Source organism: Porites lutea, chromosome 10 (assembly GCF_958299795.1).
Source record: "Porites lutea chromosome 10, jaPorLute2.1, whole genome shotgun sequence".
Lineage (NCBI taxonomy): Eukaryota > Metazoa > Cnidaria > Anthozoa > Scleractinia > Poritidae > Porites > Porites lutea.
In genome coordinates this window covers 17,867,404-17,895,372 of record NC_133210.1, presented here as the reverse complement: position 1 = coordinate 17,895,372, position 27,969 = coordinate 17,867,404, and the positions used below count along the sequence as shown (strand labels likewise).

General features: G+C 40.3%; 1 protein-coding gene across 1 annotated transcript; it reads right to left on the bottom strand.

Annotated features, from left to right (window-relative positions):
• Nucleotides 1-6,286: 6,286 nt before the first annotated feature.
• On the bottom strand, nt 6,287-27,708 carry LOC140950384 (glycerol kinase 5-like). Its single transcript, XM_073399598.1, has 18 exons — nt 27,456-27,708; nt 25,991-26,084; nt 25,516-25,591; nt 24,172-24,265; nt 22,967-23,056; nt 22,713-22,754; nt 22,121-22,196; nt 21,071-21,132; nt 19,993-20,066; nt 18,504-18,564; nt 17,622-17,748; nt 16,893-16,997; nt 12,731-12,781; nt 12,611-12,654; nt 11,818-11,921; nt 11,468-11,530; nt 10,293-10,426; nt 6,287-8,951 (listed from the first exon to the last, which is right to left on the bottom strand). The coding sequence occupies exons 1-18, from the start codon at nt 27,585-27,587 to the stop codon at nt 8,800-8,802; spliced, it is 1,581 nt and encodes a 526-aa protein (XP_073255699.1). The 5' UTR covers nt 27,588-27,708; the 3' UTR covers nt 6,287-8,799.
• Nucleotides 27,709-27,969: the final 261 nt, after the last annotated feature.

Below are 27,969 nucleotides of genomic sequence, written 5' to 3'. Positions count from 1 at the left end.
CACTGCAGAGCGGGAGGTTTCGGCTTTCGATTCCCGGGACCAAACCAAAACTCAGGGTCTAAAAATAACTTGAAATGAAGGTACTGCATTTCAACCCTACAAACGGCTAGACCTTCGCTTGGATTACCACCGTAAAATGGCGGTCCCTTCTTGAGTTGGAGACGTAAAAATAGTGTCCTCAATTAGTACGTTCATCTTCGTGCTAAATACATTGATACTCAAATAATGTGCAATAATAATGTTTATTGAAGCCTGTTTATCAAAGCCTGGCCAGGCGCAACCATGTTTGTGTGAGTTTTAACGTAGCCTTCAGTGTAGGCGTATTTTAGGCGGGCAAGAGCTGCTTGTTTATGTTCGTATTGTTGTAACCTCCATGTTTGATTTTATGACAGAGTAAGATTGGAGAGATTACAAATAGCAACCCTTAGGGTAGATGCTAGGGCGTAAGAAGGGAAGCGGGGAGGTGAGGGTCAGGCTTATCTGTCATCCGCCCCCTCAAGCCCTCCGCCGCTGCCCAAGCCTCGCCCCATTTCCTCCTCTCTTTTGTAGTTTCAACATGTCGCTTTCGAGAGAAAAAACATTCGCGCGCCCGAAGAAAACGCCTCAACTGCAGCCCAGTTTGAACGGGAAATTAAAAGAAAAATGCGACCTGGGGTCGAGGTTGGCAATCGAATGCGCGCAAAAGAGCTTTGCGGTCGAGATTTGGCCTACAGAGCGTTTTCATTCACGTGACCAGTAGCTTTCCAATTTGCTGCTACAAAAGAAAGCGTTTACATCATGAGGAAAGATTTCATCTCCCACAGGAAACCAACATGGCCACCGTTTTAATGTTTACCAACATCGGCAACATATGGCGGACTTGACGTCATGTGGTCTAGATTTTCGTATTCTCTTTCTTTCTTTTTTCGTTGCTTCTACGAGAGCTTATGTAACTTGATCTTAAATAACGATCAAGAACTTGGCTGTCTAACAATCCTGGAACAATTTTAGAACAGTTTGTATATCTGATACCTAAAAGGAGTGTGACCTTCAGAACAGTTGAGATTAACCTCACTTATCATTAGGGACTTAATTAAGTTGTCTGACGGCGACGACAACCTAGAAATCAAAAAAGCAAGGGGTTTAATCGGCAGTGAGTCACCCTTTTGGCACAATACTTTGCCACGTGAAATTTTTTTTTTCTCATTTCACGGTGGACGTAAACAAACGAGAAGGGAGTTTTTTTTTCTCTTTCTTGACTTGAACTTTGTTTAGGCTAACTTAAAAAGAGTTCACCAACAATTTGGGGGTGTCGGAAAAATCGCGATAAAGTTTTGAGAGAACGCAAATTCACTCTTTAAGTAACGTTTTCTTTGCCGTTGGGTTATCTTAAACACCATATTTGAAAATGGCGAAAGCTGGACTCTACCATTATTAGACACGCGTTCGGGACCACAGTTATGTGTGTTTGGGAAGAGCGTCAACGTGGATTTCCACTATCGAGTAAATTTTACGAGCGTCAGGGGGCGTAAACTTTTAAAACTCGGGCTTTACGCGCGTAAAAAAACTAAAGACGATGTATGAAAAAGATCACGCGGTCGCGGATCTTGTTGACGTTTCAAATTAGGGACATTTGCCAATACCCTAACGTGGTGCTGTTTATCAAATTGTAAATATTGCTAGGCTCTTAGTCTATGGATAAAATCATCAGTGTTACTATATTTCAATGGCGATTCAGATTTCGAAAGCTGTGACCGTATGTTGTTGAATTGGTTTGCACTTAGTTTTCGACTCTACTGTGTCTGGTTCATTACAACTGAGAGTTTACTTTTAAGTTGAATAGTTTCTGAATTGATAACCTAAAGTGTGACCCTCCTCAAAGTTAGTAACCTACTGGACTGATAATTTACATTCGTAGAGATCGTGATTTCTCCCATGAAGAAACTCTTCTTTCGCTAGTTCTCTTGTAGGTGTTAACTTGAAAATAAAAAAGTTTTACAACTACGTATACAAAGTTTGCTCACCTGAAACTTCAAATATTGTCGAATTGAATGGCTTGATATATCTCTCCGATCGTAGTTCAGCAGACAAGTGTATCAACTTGTGTCATGTTTAACTAGACATACAGCTATGATCACAAGCACGTAAAACCGAAATATTGTCTTCCTCGCCGATTATTGCTTCCTTTCTCTCTTTTAAAACTATTTTTCACTGAACCTGATTGGTAGGCGGGAATATATATCACAACGCCTGTTTATAGACGCCGCCACGACACCGTCAAAATATGAACCTCCGGTTTCATCTCTGGGGAACATCATCTTGAGCCAGCGTTTTGACATAAAGCGACCTAATACAGTGTGTACATGCACAGAGAGGTCAGTATTTAATGTTAAGCTCGAAAGGTTTTTCCGTAGCTCAGGAGAAAATGATTAAATTGCAACAGAGAGCGGATGGCACTTCGTAAACCTTGCTAAGACATCAAATGGGATTTAAATTTGATTGTCTTGTTCTGTTTCCGCCTTGCTTCCTCCAATACTAGGGGTGGGCTGTACCGATTTCTCCACGTTTCGCGATTAAATATGTCATTTCGATGTAATGTTTATTTTTCATTCAGGAAATACTACACCGCCGTCTTAATTCACGTACAGAAACTTTAATGCCTATTTTTAAAGATTAAGTAGTCGCACGAATTTGACACGGAAAGAAGGACCGAGAAGTATTCAACTTAGTTGTAATTTTTTACTGATATCAAAATAATAATTTAACATTTGTTCAATTTAAAATGAAACTTCCTTCTTTGAGAAGGAAGTCAACAGCCGCTTTCGAAATTAACTCATCACGTATTTGTCTGCACACGCACTGCATCATAACTTTAACTGTTTTATGCTTTGTCATGGTCAGTAAGGAATAATCAGGGATAGGATGTACACGTAAGGTTTGAGACTGAACCCAAGGTTAGCAGGAAATTTGAATTCATCAGATCGAAGCGCTTGCGTTGCGTAGACTCGAGCTACGTACTTTTACAAAGCAATTCATTAAACTATTTTCGCGTACAATTTGATTTTTGGACACTCCAAAATGGTAGGTTAAATCAACTCAGAAATTGAGAAGAAACAGGTACTCGGATTAAAATTTAACACCGGGTTAAGCAATAATTAGTGTTCGAACAAGCGGGCCCTAAATAATGAACACGCCCAATTTCTTGTTGCCAAGTGTGGCCAAAGATTGAAATTCGCTTTAAAACATCTTGTTTTACAAATACCGTAAATCCTCTATTTACCCCTTGGGCCGGCTTACTTATTTCAGACAAGTTTGAGGGGCGGGGGGGGGGGGGGGGGGGGGCGCTTAATAGAGACGGGCACTTATTAAATTTGCTGGACGATGGTGGATCGTTTCTCCATAAAGACCTAGAATGCGAAGTGGAAAAGCTCAAGTACAAGAAGTTGGAGGTCATGCAGAGGAGGATCTAACACAAAGCCGACCTTCCAACACGTGAATAAGCAATCCCGGATCAGTTCAAATGAAGTAAGAACAATAAGTGCAAGGGGAGGGGAGCTTATTAACTTTCTTCCCCTGAAAAGTGGGTGGGGGTTGAGGGGGGTTATTAGAGCGAGGGGGCTTAATAGATTGATAGCGGATTTACGGTATAAAGATAAAAAAAAATTCCCAACAAAACAGGGCGGTCTGATGAAATGTTTAGAAGTCTCGACTGACGTTGTTGCGTTTTCGCTTTATGATGAGCAGAACAGGGGGCCGAATGCTCCAGTTGCCAGACAACAAAATTGCGTCTCTAGATCTCTTTAATGTTCCCTTTGTCCCAAAAACCGACAAAAGCCCGGCGCCACATTACAGAAATATATATAGAGGATTCCGAAGCCATACTCGCCTGTGTAAGAACGCATCAGTAAGGGGAATCGAAATTGCAAGATTTAAAACTGGAGCAATTTTCTCCCCCCAATAATTAGGTGCTGCAATTGTCTAAAGTAGCGTGACCGATTCAATTTACGAAAGAAAAGTAAATTGAACTTTTTTAGGGTTCAGAGGTATATATTAAACCACGCAATTTGTCGATCATAGAATTGATCGAAAATAGACAACCGCTTCAATTGTCCGTGTGAGGAAAAAAATTTTTAAAGGAAATCAGTTTGTGATAGGGGAGGCCAGGGTTGGCTTGATGAATTTGAGTTCGTCAGTTAGATTGTTGGTTTTAAAGTTTTTCTCAGTTCATTTGAAAGTGTGATTATATCATTTTTAATGCTCGAGAATTTCGGTTGAAGCTCGTCGTAAACGGAATCATTTACCCTGAGCTCTTTTTTTTATAGGCTGATCAACCTAACATTCTCATAGCAGTTTAGCGAGAATTTCAGACAATTACTTCCAGTCGTTTTTACTCGCACAGCAAATGAGGGAGTAAAAACGACTCGGGGTCTGAAATTCAGGCTAATAGCATTCAGGGGTACCCAACAACGGTTTCCTCCTAAATGGCTTTAGACTATCCAGAGTACTTTTAGATCTCTAGCTATGTATTCTAAGTGGTGCTAAAAAATTTATATCTGTTCGGTCATCCTAGGACAACTTGAGTCTTTTCGAAATTACAAGGGCTTCAGAATTATTTTCCCGAAAATTTTAGCTGTAATTTCAAGTTTTACGAAAGTGATAGTTTTTCTGATTCCCCTCTGCATCGCATTTTCGATTCCGAAAATTTTAGGTTTCCTTTCTCTACGAAAAATAGCCTAACCTGGGGAGTGAAATGGGAAAAATTAAACTTCAGAAAATCGTAGGGAATTTATTAGATAAGCTTCGAAAGTTGTGCATGAATGGAACGGTCATCTAGAAATTTTTAGCCTTCCTCAAGCTATAGAAAATTCTAGGTAATTTTTGCTTATCCGAACAGATATTTCACAGAAAACAGTCGTTGGGTGCACCTGAGCATTGTAGTCGCGTCATGAGAATATAGTATATGATCAATCAAGATAAGAACCTCCTCACTACTCTTTCGGCTCGCTTTTACTCTATGATGGTCTGGTTACTAAAAAGAAAGGGAAATTAAAAGTTTGATGTTGGAGACTTCTGACTAAGGGTGAATTCATGCATCTTTTCAGTAAACACGACGTAAAACTAACAGGCGCATTTGCCCGCCTTAAATTTATTCACCTAAAATATTAGGAAGGCCAAATGCGATTTGTTATACTTGTATGTCGCAGCTGAATGAATTCATTCAACCCAAAATCATTTCAAGTCTAGAGAATACCACGACCCCTGAAGATTATAACTCCGACTGTGGCTTTCCTTCTAAAAAGTTCTGGAAAAGGGCGAAATCTATGAGACCCAACGGAAGGCTTAGCTTTGCAGCGGAGACTAAGCTAAGAGTTGAGCTGTTAACTGGGTTGTAAAAAATGCAAAAAAAGATCGGAAGGAAATCTGCCGAAAAAATGTCGCCGTACAGGAAATGCAATTTTGTTACGCCAGAACCGAAAACAGGCCCCAAGAGCGCAACCGTCGTGAGGAATACAGGAGCTTGACCTGGCCCGCGTAGCTGGCGCCCGCTGTTTGCTTTTTTTTACAGGCCGCGCCAGGGGAACACTAGAGATTTCCCCCTCTTTTGTGTACTATACAGGGTGCAGTACAAAACGAGGTTTTAACTTTTTGAAATTTGACCTTGTATTCGAGTCTGTGGATTGACAAAATCATGTAGCCAATCATTACTCCCCTGACTAAGGGTTGGAGGAAGCGAGATCGAGTACCGACCCCAAGGATCTATTTAATCTATTTTCACCGTACGTCAAAAATAGGGTAAAAACAATGTAAAGATAATATTGGATCTTGTCAATTTCCGGAGGGGAAGTAGACCGAGACTTTTGGCTAGTCGATTTTGAGAGACGGAGGGTTTGGAAGAGAGCCTAGACTCGCATCTATGATTTATGCTAGCCTGTGCCAGGCTCTCAGGTAGTTGCCTCGTCGCGAAAATAAAGCAAGCCAAGCGAAAATAAGACGCGCGCGCCCTCTATCTCCCCAGACCTTGCGCGTTTTTTCGCATCACATTTTACTGCACGACTATCTGAGAGCCTGGAAGAGGCTACATCTATGCCAGAAAGCCCTTGTCGATCGTCTGAAGTGGGAGACTCGATCACCCTGCGGTTAGTGCTTTGGAAATCGCATCTAAAGATCCGGATCCAGGCCCTGCAAGGCTCAATAATAACAAATTCAAGTTGAAATAGAGCATGTTTTAATTCTCACCAGATATATATATATATATATATATAGTTAAAACTACCTAAAATTATATTGCAGTTATCCTAAAAGACCCAGGGGCAGGCGGTCGGGACGACGGCGCTTGCACGGCAAAAAGTTCTTAACAACACGATTCAAAGACTACGAAAATACCGTCGACCCGACCAACTCCTCCTGAGTCTCCAAGAATGTACCTCAATAGCATAAATATTTCCAAGTTCATGTGCCTTTTAAGACTCTCATAAATAACGTAAACCACAGTTCAGTGATCAAAACCAAATAAACAAGCTTTTGGCGAGTTGCACCAGTCTGTTTTTGAAAACGAGGGTATATAAGTGTTATGTCTTTAATGGAGTGGGTCGAGTTAACTTTCGCAAAGACTTCAGGGATCTTTACTGGGGATTCGCCGGTCAGCTATTGGCCAATTTTTCCCCTATCCCTAGTAATATTCCCAGAAGTCTTTGCGATAGTCAACTCGGCCCAGTTCCCTTCTCGCTTCTTAAGAGGCGATTTGAGCGTTTGCCTAATACAGGGAATTGGGGGTACCACACGAGGTAGATAAATTAGAATTTGAAGCCACGACAGGTTCAGAGGTTATTCTTTGTTTCATCAGTAGTTTCAAAGGTCTACACGGCGTAACATTACATAGGTACCGAAGTCATTTTGATATGAAAATAGTTTTAAGCTTTCATGCAAATTAAACTCATTTTCATGACTATGACAGAATTCGCAGTTAGCCTCATTTTGGAAGTGACGGTTTTGGGGATGCCGAAATAGACTACAGTGGAAGCTCTCGTGTGCGGACACCCTAGGGACGCGTAACTGGAGCCGGCCGCTTAAGGGAATGTAAAAATACAGAGGGTGTATGGGCGTCGAGAAAAACAGGGTTTTGTGCAGGTGGCCGTATGTAGAACTGTCCACTTACGAGAGTGTCCGTTAGGAGAGCTTCTACTGTATTGCTTTCTCCAATCACAATACAGGCAGGAAATTAAACAAGCAAATCAAAACCCGAAGCCAATGGGTACAGTAGCACCAAGGGCGGGAAACACGCCCAGAAGAGCAAAGAAAGTCTTGTTTTAGGCCTGGTTTTCCCAATAAAGTGCCGGAAAAATCCCAGACGACCGAGGATTTTACTGTTTTCCGACCATCCCAAATATAGTAGACAAGACAACCGGGGACAGACTTAAAGAATCGGAAGCGTTTCTATTTTTCCCACGCGTCCCAGATTTTAGCTATAGTCGGCGATCATTCTCGACATATCATTAAGGAAACTCAATGTTTTTTTGTCCGAGATGTGGGAGATGGATGGTTTATCGTTTTTGCTCGGTTCCAATCCTCCACCCTTCCCCACACAAATCAAAATGGCGTCATGGACGGACTGTTTGATCTTCCTGAGATATCAGTAAAATCTGGCACGATCGGGAAACAAGTAAATCTTCGATCGCCTGGGATTTTTGCAACATATAAAGGTTTTTTTACCTAAAGGCAGATAAATTGAAGTAGGCTGTTATTAATCAATCACAAGCGCACAAGCGCCATGACGCCAAAGTAAAGCAAAATCGAATCACTTTGGACATACAATAGATCTTTCCACGGTTTTTTTCAACTTTTGACAGGGACAAGTTAGGGAAAATCCGTCGTGTCCACTGAAAAGAATACCTTTAACGCTCGCTTAAGACGTATCACCTTCAAGCGAGGCAATTTTAATTTTCCCTAACAGGTCATACATGTCAAAAGTTGTAAAAATTCCGTGGAAGGGTCTCTACTGACTATCTACATCAACAATTAAAATGCTTATTCTATTGTACAGATAAAACTGACTCACGTTTGTAATGTATAATTATAAATATAGAGTTTTCATCAACTAATTTTTGGCTAAAAATATCTTTACACAGCTTAGCATTTTGCGATTATCGATCATTGATTACAGTTTGCAAATAATGATTATTTCTTAGCAAAAACCAAGTATATTCGTTTGTGGATAACAATCACATTTGTTATATACCTGGAAATTTTTCCCAACAGCGCGCGCTCTCATCATGATTGGTTACTTCGAGGTCACATGACATCTAACATTGAAATTGTTCCCCGCCAAAACCTCTGAGCTGGTAACAGTGCAAAATCTATGACGTCAGGAGTATAACTGTGCACTGTTACCCGCGAATGCTGACCGACGACCGCCGTCACAGCGAGGTTTAATGAATTTCCAGCTATATGAAAAATCACTTAAAGACTGGCTCCTCGGGAAACAGTTAATTTTTTCCCTCGAATCTCAATATTTCCTTAGGCACATTGAGAATTTAATGTTAGCGGATAATACCCGCGATTTACTGTTTAAGGATTTTGATCGATTTTGTGTTCTCGTTTGCGGATAATAAACATAAATGTATATATGTTTGCCGATAATACTGAAGTAATGTTTTAAGAATATTGGGGAATTTTGTGTTCTCATACAAACAGTCTAAAAATCAACATTCGAAAAGTTACTGCTCTATGGTGCAAACATGTCCTGACTTAAAAATATATAAAGATATTAAAGATATATTATACACAATGTGATATTAATTAAAGAGACCTTACAGACTCTGACTACTCCCACTTGTACCAATTTTTACTTCTGTGTAAGGCTTCCTTCCATTCGTCGAATGTCTTCAAGAATCGCTCCCTTATGGATGTTTTGGGTTGGAACAGGGCCTGAGAACAACGGATCGCTTTCAATTCATCGCGTGATTTCCATACGCCTGAATAAAAAAACAATAAATTAATGTAAGGACACGATAACGTTAACTAAGACAACAGTAACAGGGCTGGTAAAAAACTTGAATTCCAGCTCTCACATTCTGCTTGCCCGAGGCCACTTCTTGCTCGACTTTATGCATGATTGTGAGCTATAGAGGAGGTGGTTGCCTAGCAAGCAAATCTACTAGTCCCGCACAACCGGAAGGAAATCTACTAGTCCCACACCACCGGAAAGGACTTTTTTGAGCTCTAAGTAAGGTAAGTATCTGGCCAATCAAAGGAAATATGCAAAATACAGCACTGAGCCAATCAGAAGTAAGTACACGCCCCTGAAGTTACGGGCGCGGAAATGTATGCGGCTAGTTCAAAGAGCGGGAGATAAAAACTGGGAATGGGCTGCCTGCGCGGTTTGAATAGTTTCGCATCGAACAGCTGAAGTGGGCGGGAAAGCATTAAACTACCACCAAGGTCAGAAAAGCGTGCAACGGGTGCCAACAGTACAAAGCTTGTGAGGTATGTCTTTATTTAGTTTGGCTTCTTCTAGCTGGTTCCCCAAAAGAGCAACTTTTTTCTTTTTTTGCAGTATGGCTCATTAAATAAATGAACAAGTAAAATTTGAGATAACTCTCGCACATGTTCCCAGCCGGCAGACAAGCTCTCCTGATTTGAAAAACTCGCAAGAAGTCACGCTTGAGCGGAACGGGAAAGAAGCGAGAGCCTTCGCCTCTCGCTCGCGCGTTCTCTCAAGGCTTGAAATGGAGAGCTTGCTCGCCAGCTAACATATCCCACAATCAGTGTTCTACTGGATAGCTTTTGCACCAGCACAAAAACCATACCGGGTAGGGCTTCTGTTCGCACATAAGAACGGTGATTTCAGTGCAATATATTCAGTTAAGGGAGCGAAGCTGTGCCGCGCCGATCTCTAACCTGGAGAGTCACATATCGGATAGGTGTACATACTATACTACCGAATAGCTTTTGCGACGGCACCAAACCATACCGGGTAGGGCTTCTGTTCACACATATAAAGAACGGTGATTTCAGCGAGGAGCGAAGCTACGCCGCGCCGATCTCTAAAGTGAAGAGTCATGCACATATCGGATATACAGGTGTTCATACTATAGCTTTTGCGCCGGCACCAAACCATACCGGGTTGGGCTACTGTTCACACATAAGAACTGTGATTTCGGCGCAATATATTTAACGGAGCGAAGCTGTTCCGCACCGATCTCCAAAGTGAAGAGTCACATATCGGATAGGTGTTCATACTATACTACCGGATAACGTTTTGTGTTAGCACGTAAATCTTTCCAGTATAGTGTGAAGAGAGCATTAGATCATACCTGCGGCTAGTCCTGCAAGGAATGCAGCTCCAAGCGTTGACATGTCAGTCTGTGAGGGGCGGTCAATGGTTTGACATGTTAAACTGCTCATTATCTCCAAGACAAAGTCATTGTTGGAAATCCCACCGCCGACTCTGAAAAAAAGATCGTTACACATGTTGAGCCTGTTTGAATTTTTGAAGTGCGCATGTATGAACGTACAAAAATAAAGCTTTTCGGATTTAATCTACTGTCCTTTGGTGTAAAAAAGGAAATTTAATTTTTGAGACTACTGATGAAACTAAAAGCATCCGTCACCATTCTGTGTGAAAACTATTGAATAGCAAATAAGTGAGGTGCTGCCTGAAGTGCACGTGATCGTTCAAATAAGGGTCGCAGAGCAGCACTTTTCTGTGGTACTATTTATCATAGTGTACAAGATGGTTCTAACTTTTGAATCAGTGGACGAAATCTTTGAGTGCAAGTCAACCATTCTAATGAAAGTTACTGAGTGGCAGTTTCCTGTGGTACTATTTACTATGCTGCACAAGGTGGATTCATCTGTTGAGTCTGAAGATGACCATTTAACCGCCGCCTGGTTAGCTCAGTTGGAAGAGCGCCGGTCTGCTGAGCGGGAAATCGTGGGTTCAAACCCCGGAAGGACTAACACTCAGGATCTTTAAATAACTGAGTAGAAAGTGCTGTCTTTGTAATGACATCTGCAAACGGTTAGACTTTCTAGTCTTCTCTGATAAGGACGAAAAGCCGTAGGTCCCGTCTCAAAGCACTTTCACTCATCTGGTTCTTGTGGGATGTAAAAGAACCCACACGACTGTTCGAAAAGAGTAGGGGACGTAGACTCCGGTGATGTTACCGACCTTTCCTGGGCTGGGTGGTTTCTCTGTTAGGAGAGGTCTTAATATAGGGATTACCTCGTGATCTTCCTTCAGGTGTCGTAATGGCTACCTGTAATCAGTACACGTATATCATCTGAAAGATGCTGTGGGGTACTTTCCTGTGGTACTGTGTTTTATGCTGTTATGTAGTCCTAACGTTTCAGTCCGGATGGAACAAAACGTTTGGCCATTAAAAGAAAGTTCCCTAACAGTCCTTTTTTCAGCACAACCTTCTTTAATAAATGTTCCTTTTTTTTCGAATAATATTTTTTTTTCTTTCTTGTGTTCAGAGATACTCACTTGATTGACGACATGAGGGGAATATGTGTCTCGTCTACCACAGTTTCATATAATTGCGTAAACCTGTGGACGTAAACCAAGAAGTAATGCTAAATTAATCAGATTGTTACTTACATTGCGGACTTATTGCGGACCTACCTAGATTTCTGTGATTTTTTTTTTCCTGTTACCTTGGGCGGCGTCTATAGACTTTGTTTCAATAAATCAGCAAAGTTTTACAAACCCAAAATCAAATAAGCAAAGCGACCCATGGGCTTTTGAGGTGTATACACTTCAAGGTATCTAAAATAAGTAACTCACCATCAAGTCAAGTAGAAGTGATTGTGTGGTTCAGAAAGAGTGACGCTCACCTATAAGCTATTGATTCCAGAATTGCTCTTACGATATGCGCCTTTTTTGTGGTCGATTTGATGCCCATCAGCGATACGCAAGCCTTGTTATCGTTTATGGGGGCCTGCAATGAAAAAACAAACAAACAAACATTTTCAGCACAAAGCCCACAGCTTCTTACATAACCTGTATACAGGCTTTCTTTTGGAGTATATAAGACGAAGAAAGAGCTAGAAAGCCGAAGGAGACGGAAGGAGCATGCTCACAGGTTGCGCCTTAAAGGCTAGGTAAACAAAGAGGAGATTTCGGCACGAATCCGAAACATTTTTGTACCAGATTCGTTTTGGAGAGTTTGAATCCGGAATCTGAAGTGGATACTTTTCATCCAAATAAATGTTCGTGGACTTTCCGATGTGTACAAACGTCCGCGAATCTGAATACTTTAAATGTACAAAACCCGAAACATTTATGAATACGGAAAAACCTCCTTTAGAGTGGACCAGCCATAGAAATCTTGCCTTTAAGGTCAACATATGCAGCTAAACGCCGGCCTAGCCAGCCAACGATGCTCGAAAATAACCAGCTTGCAAAATTTAATACTCAATATGAGCTGCCTTGCAAAATAAACCGATAAGAATATTTGCATCTAGGAAACTGTAAATTCTTAACATTGAACAATCTGAACGTGTTTCCAGATTGACAGGATACACCCTTATTGTACTGACTAAAGATAAAATCAGAAGCATATAACACCAAGCTTCTGATAAAATACATGAGATATTTCAGTGACGTTACATTACAGTAAAGCTTCACCTGCAATCCATTAAACGCTGGAACGAAGTAAACACCCTCTGAGCCTAAAGATATGAAAGAAAACAAACTTTGAAAATTGTCTAAAAGTAGCCTTTACTTTTTGTAAAAAATGTGACTTACTGTCGACGGAGAATGCCGTATCACTTGTCAGCGACACATCATCGTAAAAACCTTAAAGAAAAGAGGAGTCTTAATTTTAATAGGAGGATAAGTAAATCGTAAACAAGAAAAACGTAAATACTTTATGTACATCTCACACTTTTGGTACATCTCGGACAACTCAACTCTAAAATAATTCGCCGAGATTTAACAAATCATGCGAACTGGAGTCCTGAAAATCAAGTTTGAAATATCGCGAACGTACTTGTTTTGCGACATTTTTAACAGCCGTACAAAAATTCAGACGCCCAGCCATTCACAATTCCGTGTGAACAGTGCGAAAATATTAAGCGGTCCCGTTGAGAACGAAGTGTCCCATCAAATTTTTTAGCCGGTCAAAAATTCGTCTGATGCAGTAGCCTTAAATTAGGCGCCATTTCACAAGCTCGTATACAGTTCCTGTCTTATTTTAGACTCGACTTATGTAAGACGCGTCTTATTTTTCTCCCCTATAAATGGCTCTAGTGTGAATGTAGATATTCGTAGAGAGCACTAATAAAAACGAAAGCGCACGAAACATTCGATGTGTTTTTGGTGAGAAGAAACTGAGTACAGCGCTTCGAAAACGCATCGGCATGGACCATCGATGACAGAAAGGCTATTATCCATGGTATGGACAAAGCCAAAGTCACAGAAATTTCTGGGAAAGGAAGCATCTGTATTAGCCTGCGAGCTGGCTCACCAGGGCGCTCTGGGGGCGTGGCGGGAAAAGGAAGGAGAGCTTGCAACTATGAGCCCTTACCATTAGTAAGAAAATTTGGTTAAAAATTTCTGACAAATGGTACTGGACTTGAAAAAGTTTCCGAAACGAGGAATGGGTTAAAGTTGTACCATTTGCAAAACGCCTGATAACGAGTGGGCGTGGGTCAAATCACCTTTTGCCTCAAGAGGAAGCCTGGCACTGGTTTACCAGACAATGGTACAAGAAATTTCGGCTGTTTCGATAAAAACGGGAAAAATGTAATACCTCGAAAGGTGTAACTGTTTTTCCGGAAAATTTCCACCGGAATGAGCCGTTCCATTTGAATTCTCCCCGGAATTACCGGATTTTCATAGAAATGGTAAGCGCTCTATGTCTCTAACCTGAATTTCATCCGATTACTTCGAGTCGTTATCACTCTCTAACTTGCTGAGAGGAGAAAACGACTCGAAGCAATCGGACGAAATTCAGGCTATCTTTGTCTCTGGAATTTGAATATCTGCATCGAAAAAGTTGATGCGAAATGCTGATTGGCGGAGATGACATTAGTAATGACGTCATTACCCTTGACGCGTGCTTTCACGTGTTTCTTATTAGAGGAAAAATAAGACGCGTCTTAAATAAGACGCGAACTGTACCATTTATACGAGCATGTCTTATCTAATAAGACGCGTCTTAGCTAAGCCGCGTCTTATTTTAGACGAAATGTGCCTTTTATACGGAAAGTTCGCGTCTTATTTAAGACGCGTCTTATGTAAGAGGCGTCTTATTTTTCCTCGTATAAATGGCCTTAATGTTAGTTTACATTCGCGCTCGTTTCCGCTTCGCACTGATTGGCGAAAATCTGACATCTCAGTTGACGGGGAGCCACAGGGGAATTGGAGGAGGAATTCAAATTCCGGGGACGAAGTTGCAAGCTCTTCTTCCTTTTCCCGCCTCGCCGCCAGAGCACCCCGGAGAACTTGCTCACAGGCTACATCTGTATACATATATGCCATATTTTCATCAAGAGATCACATATATAAGGTTCAATTTTCTAAGCCTCCCAAAAACATACACACATTTTTTTCAGCGGACCAACTTTCCTTCATTTCAAATGCATACAGGCATGATTCCGAAAGGCCTTGGCGGAATTTGCACGTGAAAAATAAACATGTGGCTTGTTGTTGTTCGCCAAGCAACTTAATGAATAACTGGTAAGATGAAGTCTTTTTTAGTCAAACTTGCTGCTCGTGTTGGTCGTTGGAGTGTCCTGAGGTTAAGGCAGAGGGAAAAGACTCAGTGTGTTAATGTGTGGAAGCTTCGACTTCAGGGGGAGAATGTTTCAAGCGAGTTTCAGAAAGGTACGTGATGCGTCTTCACAATGTAGTAATCACAAATAACTTCAGTCGAGTCGCTTTTGACAAAAAATGACCTTAGAAATGCACGGTTCTTTACTATTTACATGGACAAACCAGTTGGTTCACGGTTTGGGCAAATGGTAAGCAAAGTGCGCTTTCCATTCAACCAAAACTTTCGAAAATGTAGGGTGGATTCATTGGCAACATAAGCGTATAGCGGTCGCATTTGCCTGCTGGAATTTTTTGTTTTGAGCTCAAAAACAATAAACAATTCCAGCAAGCAAATGCGACAGCTATACGTGTTTGTTACAAGTGAATCCACCCTTGGAAAAAGATACAGAAATTTCCCGGAAAAGTTTCCAGAAATTCCGGAAACTGTTGAATTTCGGAAAAGCGAACCACTCAACCGAAAATTCTGATATATAGATTTAGCCAGGGCTAAAAGCGAAGCTCTCGATAATATTTATAGTTTGTTCAAACAAAATACAAAATCATGTAATGCTAAGCGGCGAAGGCAACGCCGGAGAACGGTGAAAAACAACTTACAATAGGTCTAATTAGCAAAAAGCAACTTTGCACGTGCATCACACTTTTTTTGTACATTTCTTTGCCGTTTTTTTGCACGACTACAACGTGAAACTTCCAGAAACTTCTTAGTTACACGTTTTTTTCGTTCACTTTTTTTTCACTGCTTCTCATTAATTTTTTCACCTTGCATTCATTTGGTGGCCGCTAGCATTTCTCATTTTGTCACCGCCGTTACAAAATTTTCATGTTGTTCTTCCAACAAAAAAATGTCTCCTTTGTTTTTCATCTCTCGCTCTAAATCTCTGTCGCCCTTTTTCTCGTTGAGCTTTCTCTGTTTTTCTCTTGCTCTATATTCCAAATTTGTGGACATAACAATTAATCTAAGCTTAACACTTTAGAAAACACGGATACAGAGACAATTTCCAATTTCCATTTTACCTCTTCATTGACTCTTTAGTTGTTTCTGCTCTACAAGACGCGGGTGGCTATGCGATTTCCCGTCAAAATAACCTCGAGTTGCATTTGGGTTGCCATACCTGTTGATTGAGTTATTTTACATTGGTATGCCTGTGGTGCGGAAGGACGGTCGGGCGGTCGGTGTACGGTCACGTGGTTACCAAATTTTCTCGGATGGGTAGTTTACCACATTTTCTTACCCATGGTGCTCCGCTGCGCGCTTCGCGCGCGAGAGCTCCGCCAAAAATTCCAGGAGCGAGGTTTAATGGAAAGGTATACCTCGCCAAATTGTCCTCGTTTTTGGAGATTTTGGAAAATGCTGTTCCGTTCGCTACTGGAAGTTGCCCGAAAATTCAAACCGGACGTTTTGGTTGGATAGAAAGAGCCCAAAATTCAGGACTGGAAAATATTTTTCCAGAATTGCGTTTACCATCTAAATTGCACAAGACAGTTCCATTTAACGAAAACGGCCGTGATAGCCCTGAAACTGTTATCAAAATTGGCTTTGAAGAAATGGAACACAAATATTTGTATCATTCCGTCAAAATGTTCCGTTGCCCCTTGAAATTTTCTACTAGAGCGACCCGAAAACTCGTCCCCTATGTAAGAACCTCTAAAACTCACGGGGTGACTTAAAACAAAGACAACAAAGACGTCAAGGAAACAGAACAACGACAACAACAAAAAACAAAAGGTGAAAAGAAAAAACAAATTCTCTGGTTTTTACACCGAGGTAAACTCATTTTCATATCTCCAGCATTTGTTTTCAAGCAGTCACGACAACAACGCCGGTTAAAAAGTCTCGAAAGAGTGAATCCGCTCCAGTCTTTTTCTTTCAAAGTTATCATTCCAACTCGCTTAGTTTATTAAATTCGGTCGGTGAATTTTCCTGAGGTTATATCGTTAGGGGAGGTATCCCAAACGAAAACTCGCTGTTTGTGTTCGCGACTTCCACGTTAGATAAGTCGCAAGAACACAAAAATCGAGCTGGAAGAAACGTCAGCTATTTTTTTCATCCGGTGAAAATGGTGGAGCAATGATATGAATGAAAAACTTTCCTGTTCCCCTCAGTTTAAGAAGTTTAAATTCAAGTTTTTACCCATTTGTCGAGCCCATTCCATCGCTGTACCACACCCTGCAGCGTTTCCTTCTGCTAAATACACTGTTTCTCCTCCTATCTTCCATCCTACCAGCGGATATAGACCTGGGAAAAAGAAAAGGACCTGTTTTGATGCGATCAAAATTTTCATTTACAAACTTTTTTACGGAACCCTCTCGAACCAGCTTGCGAAACAAACGTTCCCGCACGGTTTCGGAGCAAGGAACAAAAAACGAGAGTCAAAGACCACGCGAAAAATGGCGCGAATAAAAGAACGTCGCTCTCGTTCCATTTTTCGCGCGGCCAAAACCGAAAATCCCGTCTTTGCTCCGACACCAAACGGAAACGTTTGCTACGCAGGCTATGATTTCTACCCAGATCTGGGTAGTGACAAGTCATCAGAACGGAATTTCTGCAGTCGTTTCTCAGAATTCATTTCGCGGGAAAACCAGTGGTGACGTCACGAAAAGTTGACGTTTACTCAGACTAACGAAAAACGGCTTTTAAGTTTTCGTGAAACTCATACAACCGAAGATTAATGATGATACGGTAGCCTTTTTATACTTTGATTTTAAAATTGTCACTCAATATCTACATGTAGGTTTGAAAGATCTTGTATAGCTGGAGGTTCTGAGTTAAATCACGCATAACGTAAATCAAAAAAGCCATGTGGCGGTCATCGAAGTAATTGCAGTCCCGTGAAAAGTAGGTTGCGGAGTTTGGAATTACCTGCCACAGAAGCGTGTGGATAGGAACCAGTATTTATATCTATAAACGATCCAGTCCCCATGGTACAATTCACGTCTCCAACGTCGAAACAACACTGGCCAAACACAGCGGCCTGTTGGTCAGCGACCTTAAATGGAAAGGTAAGCCAGTTATAGCTGAGTATCAAAAAATAAATAAATAAACAAACAGACAAAAACTTAACTTCCATAAAATCGTTGAAACGAAGTTAAGGGATCGTAGCGATCCTGCATACCTTGGACACATCGTTGGGGGATCAGGCTAACACCCAAAAATATCGGATAATTTGCCACTTTAGAAATGAGATGTAAACTGGGCCAAGTTGACTTTCGGGATTGTTACTTGGGACAGGGGAAAAAAATTGGCCAATAACTGACTGGCGTCTTCCCAGTAACGATCCCAGGCACAATTGCGGGACACATTTCGGCTCCAGTTCCTTTCTCTTTTCTAAAGTGGCAAATATTGGGCAATGTCGACTCTGATACGGTCACACGAATCTAACAATTAACCCCGACTGCGTCCTGAACAAGGATTTATGCTATGCCATAGAAAATATAGCCAGCGCCGTTCTGACTCCATCGTGAGCTGCACGTCTGTCTGGCGCACTAATTGTTTTCGATGGCATGGTACAAAAAACGATAAAAAAGTTGTATACTGAGAAAATTTTTAAGTGCTGGTGGCATATTCCATTGCACACAATTTCAGACCGTTGGGTAACAAGCACAGACCATTAACATGATGCAAACAGAAATGTCTTTAACATTCACAATACGACGTACTTCGTCCATCCAGACCTTTTTAAAGACTCGGGGTTTGTGTCTAAAGCAATCTTGACCATTGACAAAAAAAATGAGCGCTGCTTACCAAAGACCTCACAGGAATTGGTGCACCAAAAATATCTTTATGGCTTTCACAGATTCTTCCGCTAAGAGAAGAAAAATGAAAAGAAGAGAGTTAAACAGCACAACTACATTAGAAATTTCAATAAATTACTCTGACTCCTTTGCTCGTTCTCGCCGTTCATTGCATATAAAAGCCTCCGCTGGTTTTTCATGACTCCCTTGGTAACAAATATCGAATGAATTAAAACGAAATTTTGAGGAATTTGTTTGCAACTTACAAGCATTGTCAGTCGTAAATTTGACTATCATTTGAGGTTTCTGGGTAACTGACCACCTACCCCTCCCCTGAGTCACAATTTTGCCTCAAGTGAGAAGCAAGTGCTGATGTCGACTTAGGGGAGGGGTAGGTGGTCAGTTACCCAGAAACCACAAATGATCCCGTAATTTGAGGGTAGTAGGGGACGCGCGGGTATAAGAAGAGCCCTTCCCCCATCCCAGTCACCACCAGCTATGAGGCCCAGGTTCAAATTCCAGAGGAGACGCCACATGTGTGTAAGGTTTGTTCAGAAAGTAGACAAAGAACCTTTTTGTAGATGATCTACCGGAGAGATGATACTTTTACAGCATATAGAATTAGGATTGAGCGGTTACAGTCTTTCCTATAACAATATATTTTATAAGAATATCGAGGCTGAAATTTGCGAAATTTTAAGAATATTTTAAGAATAAACCTGAGGCTGTGAGTTCCGTAAATATAGAACAATTTATGTTTTTAACTTAACCGTAAAAGAATTATTCCTTTCACCAACAAGAACACTGGTAATTGAAACCTCAATACAGTCTAAAGCGGAAATGCCATGAGCTAGAATTTATAATTAAGAATAAGAATAAGAATAAGAATCTAAGAATAAGAATTTTCAGCCTGGGTCGGAAAAACAACATTCTTATGTGAAAAAAGAGTGTGAACCGCTGGACTTGCAATCCGGAGGGCCTGAATTCAAATCCCTCAAAAGCCACCCACCCACCTCCCCCCCCCCCCCCCCCCCCCCCAAACGGCTAGCTGGATTTGTTCAAGGTAGTCTCTAGTTCTACTTCTTGGTCACAAAACATTTATGTTTATTTCAATATTCTTTGTTTCTGTCCTTCAGTATTTGTGGGCCACAATGTAAACTCACTGGATTACCAGTAATAGCGTTACCCTTACAAAGTCATTTTTTTTAAAAATTAAAACTACTTTCACAATCTTAACAGTAACTCCAGATACACCTCAATCCTTAGGGTGTCCTCCTCATTAAAAACGGACATGAGAGGGCGAAGGCAGTGGGGTCTAAACTAGCACTTCCAGATATGCGACATGCGGCGGAGTCAAACGCTGAAACCCATGATTTTTTTTTTTTTCATTTTAATAATCGGGTTTTTCCATGGTAAAGCGTCTTGTCCGAGTCCAATGAAATACTGGGGACAGCAGTTCCAGTTTTCAAACACTTTAAAAGTTTCACTGTATCATCTACCTTGTATCAACTATTCGTGGTAAGATTGATAAAGGTACTCCGAGTAGGCTGGTCATTATTGAACTCCACTCCATCTGCCAAAAAAAATATATTAACGAGAACGTCATCAACTCACTTCTTTATGCAGTTCTCTTGTGAAGTTAGGTCTGTTCCAAAAAGCCAAACGCCTTGCTATTACCATTCAAAAATTAACTTAACCATCACTCTCAAAAAAAGAACAAATCGTTACCAGTTTTTGTCGTAAAAAAAAAAGAATATCTTTGTTTTCAAAAGACTGAAAATAGTCGATAGTCAAAACTCTATGTCTTGCTCATATTCGGCAAATGATATTTGACCTTATTTGGTTCCTGGCGCAGTGTAACCGACTTCTCAGGAAATTATTCCTTAGTGAATAAAGCACTTCAAATTGACGAGCTCCCTCAGTGTAAGAAACGAGACCGAAGTTAGGGAGCTTTTGCATCGACGCCTGTCCTGTAGGGTTAGATTAGCAAATGAACAACTCCGCACGTGCATCACACTTTTTTGCACGACTAGGACTTGAAACTGCGAAATTTTATGTTTTATGATATGATGAACGTGAAGACCAGACACAATTTTCTTTTTCTGAACTAAGATACAGGCCTTTAGAATTCAACCCCAGAAAAAATTCATCAACATTTGACAGCTGAACGATGTGGAACAATAGCGAAGAAAAATGACAGTTGAATCAGCTCGCTAATTTACTTTGCGATACCCTGCAAGCAGAGGTTACATTTTCGCGGTATGAGCTGGCGGGCGAAAATGTAGCCTCTGCTCGCAGGGTAACTTTGTAAGTGACATTTTAGCCAACGGTTCTTTAAGTCATACAGTGAAACCTGTTTTAGGCGGGCACCCACGGCACCTTTTCTGCTGTCCGCTTAATAGAGGTGTCCGTTTACTGAAAACTATGGGAAGAAACGTTTGACACATTCTGAGCTATTCATCCGCTTAAAAAAAGATGTCCACTTAATATGGGGTCCGCTAAATTAATAAGCTGTGAATACAGGTTTCACTGTTTTTACCGTGTCTAATGTCCAAAAACTATAAAATTATCACTCACAACGAAAGGATCAAACATTCCTGTGCTGCTTGCATTGGAGTAATCTGTGACGTGAAGCTGTCCTTTGGAAAAACAATCATTACACAAGATGTCAGTCACAACGGAAGATGAATAATTTATCTAGTTTCTACGCATATTTGTACCTGTTGTGCATCCCATTCGATATGCAAAAGTAAAGGCGTAGTGACTGATAACGGGGTAATACCTCAAACATCACATTTAAAGGTCCGTATTCAAGCCTTGGCGTTAAGTTGTTACCCTTCACAGGAGACTTTGCTTTACTACATCTCTCCTTACCCGGGGCCCAGTTGTTTGAAAGGTGGGTAACGCTATTCACGAAACCTCTATTAAGTGGATGACGTAATTGGTTTCCATAGTACTAATCCACTGGGTAGAGATTTGTCCGGTGGATAGTGCTATCCAACGCATGAACTGCCCGGATATCAGTCTGCGTGGCAGGCTTCGAGGGAAAAAGGGAGAGGGGATCGGGGAGGGAAGGAAAGGGATTCCTCCTCCTTTTCCTCTCCTCCTCCCCCGCCCCCCCTCCCACTCCCTTTCTTGTGCCTGGCACGCTTTACTGCAAGGTAGGGTACATAAATGGGTACTAGCGACATACCGCTGGGGTAAACCCGGATAGACTAGTATCCCATCCAGGGGTTTGGTGGGGGGGATGCGATAATACTACTAAGTTCGTCAAGCTACAAAATTCAAGTTAAAGTCTCTCCATAAGGCCTCCTTGGTTTCTGCACACCTTTACCCAGACCTTTTTATCAGTGTGCAAGAAAGTTTTTCTCCTAACGCGCCTTCGCTCTTCTCCTTCCCTCTTCCCTATAAAATGCCTGCCACGCAAGCTGGAAATTTAATTTTCTTAGCACCCCGTTACACATGAACAGTGGAATTATCTTTCCCTTCTTTACATTACAATGAGAGATATACAAACAGGCATATGAATTTCAAATTAATGTACATGTATCTACCATTCTTGTTTCCTTTTGGGTTGGCGTCACTTGTCAACCTACATTTACACTTGTAAAGAATTTAATTACTTACCTCTTGTAAGTTTCCAGACTAACCAGGAGTCAATAGTACCAAATGCGAGCACACCAACATCTGCCTTTTTAGCCAACTGAAAGGAAGAAGGTGTTGATTAATAAATTGACCCTTCAACAGTTTTTTTTCCTCTTTTAACTAGTTGAGTGATAGGCAGAAAACTAATGAAGATATTGCTACACAGGGCAGCAATCGTTTATTTAGATGTTTGCAGATCTTTATGAAGTGAGGAGCAAGTTTGGCTTCCTTGTTATGCGTTGTCGGATAAGAAGGGGTATGAGGGAGGAGTGTGGCAGGCAAGTGAGGTAATAATCATTTTGCTGTGGGTTTGGATTTGCATTTTCAATGCAGGGCAACAGGGCACCCAATCCCACAAGCTTATATGTAGGGGTTAAAAATAAAACAACATGTTTTTTTTTAACTTTAAATGTTGCATAAGACATAATTGAATACACAAGAAGATAAGACGAAATATGAACCCTAGCCTGAGGTCATGCCCTGTCCCTAATCCCCTGAAAAAAAGAAAAAACCCCATCATATGAACCCAGCTAATGCTGTACGATAATATATAATACTGCATGCAAACACTTACTTCAGGATGACTTTTTAGTAACCAATGGAGTCTTATTGATGTCTAAAAATGCAACAAAAAGAAGTTAAATTAATAACATTCAATTATCTTGACCTCTGTCAACCAAAAATCTTAAAAACTAAGCCATGACTAAGACCTCTTTTTAATTTAATGAAAGAAAGCTTCACATGTGACAGCCTGTTCAAAGAATACATATACCACAGATGAAACAACATTCAATTAGGATCCACTTTTATAGACTGGAAGTCACTTACATGCTGTGTTGAAAAACTAATTACACTTCCAGCAAGGTATTTCTTTTGTCTTGAAATCATGTGAAGAAATTTAGAACCAACATTCAGACTCTGAAACAAACAGAGAGGCAAGTGAGTTCATATCTTCACACAATAGCAAATTTTCTGTAAGCAATAATTTGCAGAGGGTTAATATTTTTAACCCATTTGCCCCTGAGTTGCCCATAACCACCCGTGCAAATCCACATCCCTTCTACTGCTTGTGATGTCATCAGTTTTAATGGTCAAGGACAACTTTGTCTGCTAACTTGTGCAGAGTGAAGAGATCTTTCAAACCATACCAGAATGAGCACAATTCAATCAAGGACACCATAGCTCTTTATAGCACGACAGTGAGCAGAAAACTGCTGGACTAGCTTTAAACATGTTTTTCGGCAAAATTTCCAGGGGCAAATGGGTTAATGAACCTTTTTAAACTAACTATAACTACAATTTTTATGATATTGCTGGGTGGAAAAAGGGCTTATGACATTTAACATTTTTTACCTGGAACAGCAATAACCTGAGATCAGGCTCTATTTTCGTTTCGCTTTGTAAATAACATTCCGGCATTCAAGCTTTGTTTTTGCACAGCAACCAGTTATCATTCATATATCAAAAGGGAAGTTCTGTATTTGTTTCTTTAAACATTAAAGCCATATATTTACCTAGTCAATTTACCCAAGGCTAGAAAAATTTGCTGAAAACATTTTTTTAGGAGCATTAGACATGCCTGACCTTGAGTATGCAGGTATTATTAAATTGTCAGCCTTGGATAATGCATTTCTAGTATTCTGATTGGTTCATTCAATCTCAGTTATTATCATCTCTTATACCTTAGTTTGTCCTTATATGGGAAAAAATTATGCTAAGTGTTGCCAAGCGAAAATTTCCTGCAGGAGGCAAATCATTTACTTTCTCTAGGACAAAGTGATGGAAAAAATAGATTTTGTGAGCTTTCTAACGATGCAGTATAAGAAATACTGGAAAATGCCATAACGGCAATGACAAATGAAGTCACGATATCAGATGGTAAAAAGCCAACTCAGCGCTACATGCCTCGTTGGCTATTTACCATCTCATATCCAACATGCGCTCATGTTGTTAAATAAAAGTGATTTATTCCATTTCTCAACATAATTAAATTACATTTACTGTCAATAATAAGTTAAGATCCTTTCTCTGACCTTAAGGGTAAGTGATTTATTCCAGCTCTCAACATAATTATGTGACCTTAAGTCTTGCCAGGTGATGAAGTTGTGATATGGCCGGCCAGTTTGCCTAAAAAAGGAACAATTATAAAAAAAGGCATGACTATCACTATACATAATAATAGACTTTCCACATTTTTTTCAACTTTTGGCATGGACAAATTAGAGAAAATCCATCAACTCTGCTGGAAAAGTTAAGTGTTGAAAACTAACAAAGATATAAGCTCCTCAAAGTTGCACAATTTTACAGATGTTTGTATATGGTGGGGGCATCTAAACTTGTGCTCCACCATACAAACATCTGTAAATTTTCGCAACTTTGTGGACCTACATCTTCGCTCACCTTAGACATATCACTTTCAAACTTGGCAATTGTAACTCATTTTAAGGCGCTTTTTCCAGAGGTGTGTCTGTCGACGGATTTTCCCTAACTGGTCCATGTCAAAAGTTGAAAAAACCATGGAGGGGGCCAACTGTTCATGTATGTGAAATATAGACGATAAAATATCTAAACTTTCAAATACGTTTGATGGTAAACAAGAATGCTCTTAATATTGGCGTTTAGTCTTGCTTGTGTGCTTGAAGATTACATAAGAAATGTGGAGGCGATTAATTTCAGACGAAACAGGATATACCCACTAAAGGTTTTTCACATCCTACTTTATCAATGGTAGAGTATTCTTATATTTACTTTTTATATCGCATTTGAAGATTTGTTTCCGAATTGATTTAGTATGCGTGTCAGCAACGATCAGAGATACGTCCGCGGTCACAGGTTTGATACACGTGTATAATTATTACACGAAAATTCAAGGGCCTCTATTTGAGAGAAATTACACCATGATGAGAACATGGCACATCATTTCAATCATCGCCAAAAATAAACTGCATGCTCATCACAAGGCTCATTTGCATACAATACTATTTACACCAGTTATTGCCTTTGCTTATTAAGATTAATAAAAAAAGAATTCTTCTTGTTCTTTTTTTTTTTCAACCAGTGAACGGTTCACTTGTTCCAAAGTTATTAAAAAACCCTTTCAAGTGATAGAATTCGTGGACCGACCGCAGTTCAGGAAAAGCTCTAAAATCACATTTAATATTCTTTCCTAAGCTTTCTTTGCAAAACATGTGTGGCTTCGGTCACGCAACGATTCTTATTCCCAGTTTCCACGGTCTCCACAAGGAATACCTGGGACCCCAACCGCCCTTTTGTGTCCTTAATATGAAGAAGAAAAAGGGCAGCTTGCAGATTATGAGTCTCACTGCTTACGCAAGAGAGACTAATAAAGTTAAAAAGAATACTAGTATTAATGTTACCTGTCCCATGTTATAAAAGTGCCTCTCATGGTGGAAATACCCAGGGCTGTGACATCCTCTGCATGAAGATTTGATGCTTTAACCGCAAAAAATGAGTCAGTTACATGTATCTCCACATTGAAAATCATTAACATTGTGAATCATCCAGTAAAATGTCTGAGGAAATGCACACCTACATACCCACATACCCACTAAACCAATGTTTACACTAAATTCTAACTTAAATGGGGGGAGGGCCAGGCAAAGATTGGGTTAAGGGAGAGGTAGGTGAGCAGTTTCCCAGAATCTAAAAAATACTGCTCTCTCACTAAGGGTAAAATGTTGGGTTAGGGGAGGGGTAGGTTGGCAGTTTCCAAGAATCTTACATGTATACTGATCCCAAACATTTTATCAAGAAAGATAATTAGCAATATAAAAAGCCCAAGTTTTTAAAAACCACTGGCAATAATTTACAATTTTACCCTGCCTGCAATACCTTCCAAGACTTCTGTTATAACATCAACAAACTGTTCCCATAACACTTGAGGGTCAATCTCAACCCATCCAGGCTGGGGATGGAGGAGTTTAACCTGTTAGCAATATTTAAATAACTTAGTAACAACATATTATCATAAGAAAGGGAGTAATATTTAATAGTAAAAGAGACTGAAGTCGACTAGGATAGGTCATGCAAAGACATGGATGGTATACATAAGCACATTTAGGACACTGGATAAATAGTGACTGAAAGTGTTATTTTCATTTTCTTTGCATTTTTCCTAGGATTCGCACTTTCCAATATTATTTGGTGACAGAAGGTTAACAAGCCACAGAAAGCCCAGGTGTTTTCAAACAGAGATGCCACTAGCAATTTTGTCAATATTCTAGTCAATGTGAATGTTCATGAGAGCAAGGGAAGATTTTCATCCCCAGTCATAACTCTGTGATAACTCTTATACAAATAGTAAAGTGGTGGAGAGGAAGCCCGGGAACCCCTTAAACACTGCTTGAACCCTACACGCCTCATAGGCATGACATTAAATTTTATTTAATACACCAATAAAATGGTGGGCCCTTTTTTCCATATCCCAGACCCACACCCCTTCCCTCACTTGTATACTTAGTGTAGGCATCTCTAGTCCACCACCTATAGGCGAATCCTTGTTTACAAAACTGTACATTTTCTGCCTCATTAGCATATCCTTATCATTTTCTGATGAAGCTAATAAAATAAACCTCTGAATATTGAAAAAAACTCTCTTTGAAAGAATGAGTATGAGCTCAATTATAAGACAACTTGAATTAGCAAAAAGCATCTTCAAACGGTCAAGACATCAGTCCCATTTATAGAAACACATCGTAGTTTATAAAATATTAATGGCACAAAGGACAAATCTTGTTTCTTCCTTTTTTGAATTTGCATAAAATAACCGCTACATAGATCTACTTAATGACCAATATCAAGAAAGTCGACTGCGATATGCCCCATTGCGAACAGAAGATGTCGGTCACTAAGCTACTAAATTTCTTATTAAACTTCCTTCAGTTGTCACCGTTCATTTGAACTCTTTCTTTGAAGAATCAGTCTGACTGAATTCTGAGAAATTAATGAGCAAACTACTAGAAAGAGAAACAAGCTTTCTGTATAAGCTTACATGTACTTCAATGTCATTTTAGATTTAATAGCACAAAATTTTAACCGATCAAACATCGTAACTGTACGGTTTAAATTGTGCCTATTTCTTCACTGATTTCTTCGACCCGATCAGCTGGGTAATCAAAAAAGTCAGGCCTTGGTAGTTTGGGCATGAATTTGGATCGGAAAAGCAAGAATCTTTCAGAGACTGAAAATTTTTCATCTGCGCTTTCTTAAAAGAGAGAAACGTTGACAAACACAAATCATGCTTACGCCGACTTTGTAAAGTGAAATCTAACTTTGAATGAGCTATTATTTTGCTGACCTTTCTCGATGTTTGGTAAACAGAGATCCCAGACTGGTCGAAATGATGACACGAAATCGTTGTGGTGCCAATGTCCACTGAAATAATATTCACCGGCGAACGATGTTTTTTTGTCTCGCCACTACTCGCCATCTTACGACCCTGTTTGCAGAGGCCAATGCAACGAATCGGAAGCTTAAACAAGCTTAAAATTCCTCGTTCGATAAGGAATATACCTGCTGGGTACCACCATCATCGATCGATGCCTCAGATCGTGCCTTTTGCGAGATTTACCAAAACATCAGGGGAGACCCATGGGATGGAGATCGCAACTCTGACAGAAGAGATTATACATTCTGTACCTCTAGTTTACCTGTAAAAGAGGATTATGGCAAATATTTTAATTTACTTTTTTCTTTGATAAAAGAGTAGCTAGAGATATTTGCAATTATATTTTAGAGCTTACTTTTTACGTTGGATCGTTTGCAACCCCAGGGTCCCCTACTTAAGTCAAGCGGTATGATGAAAGCGAGGC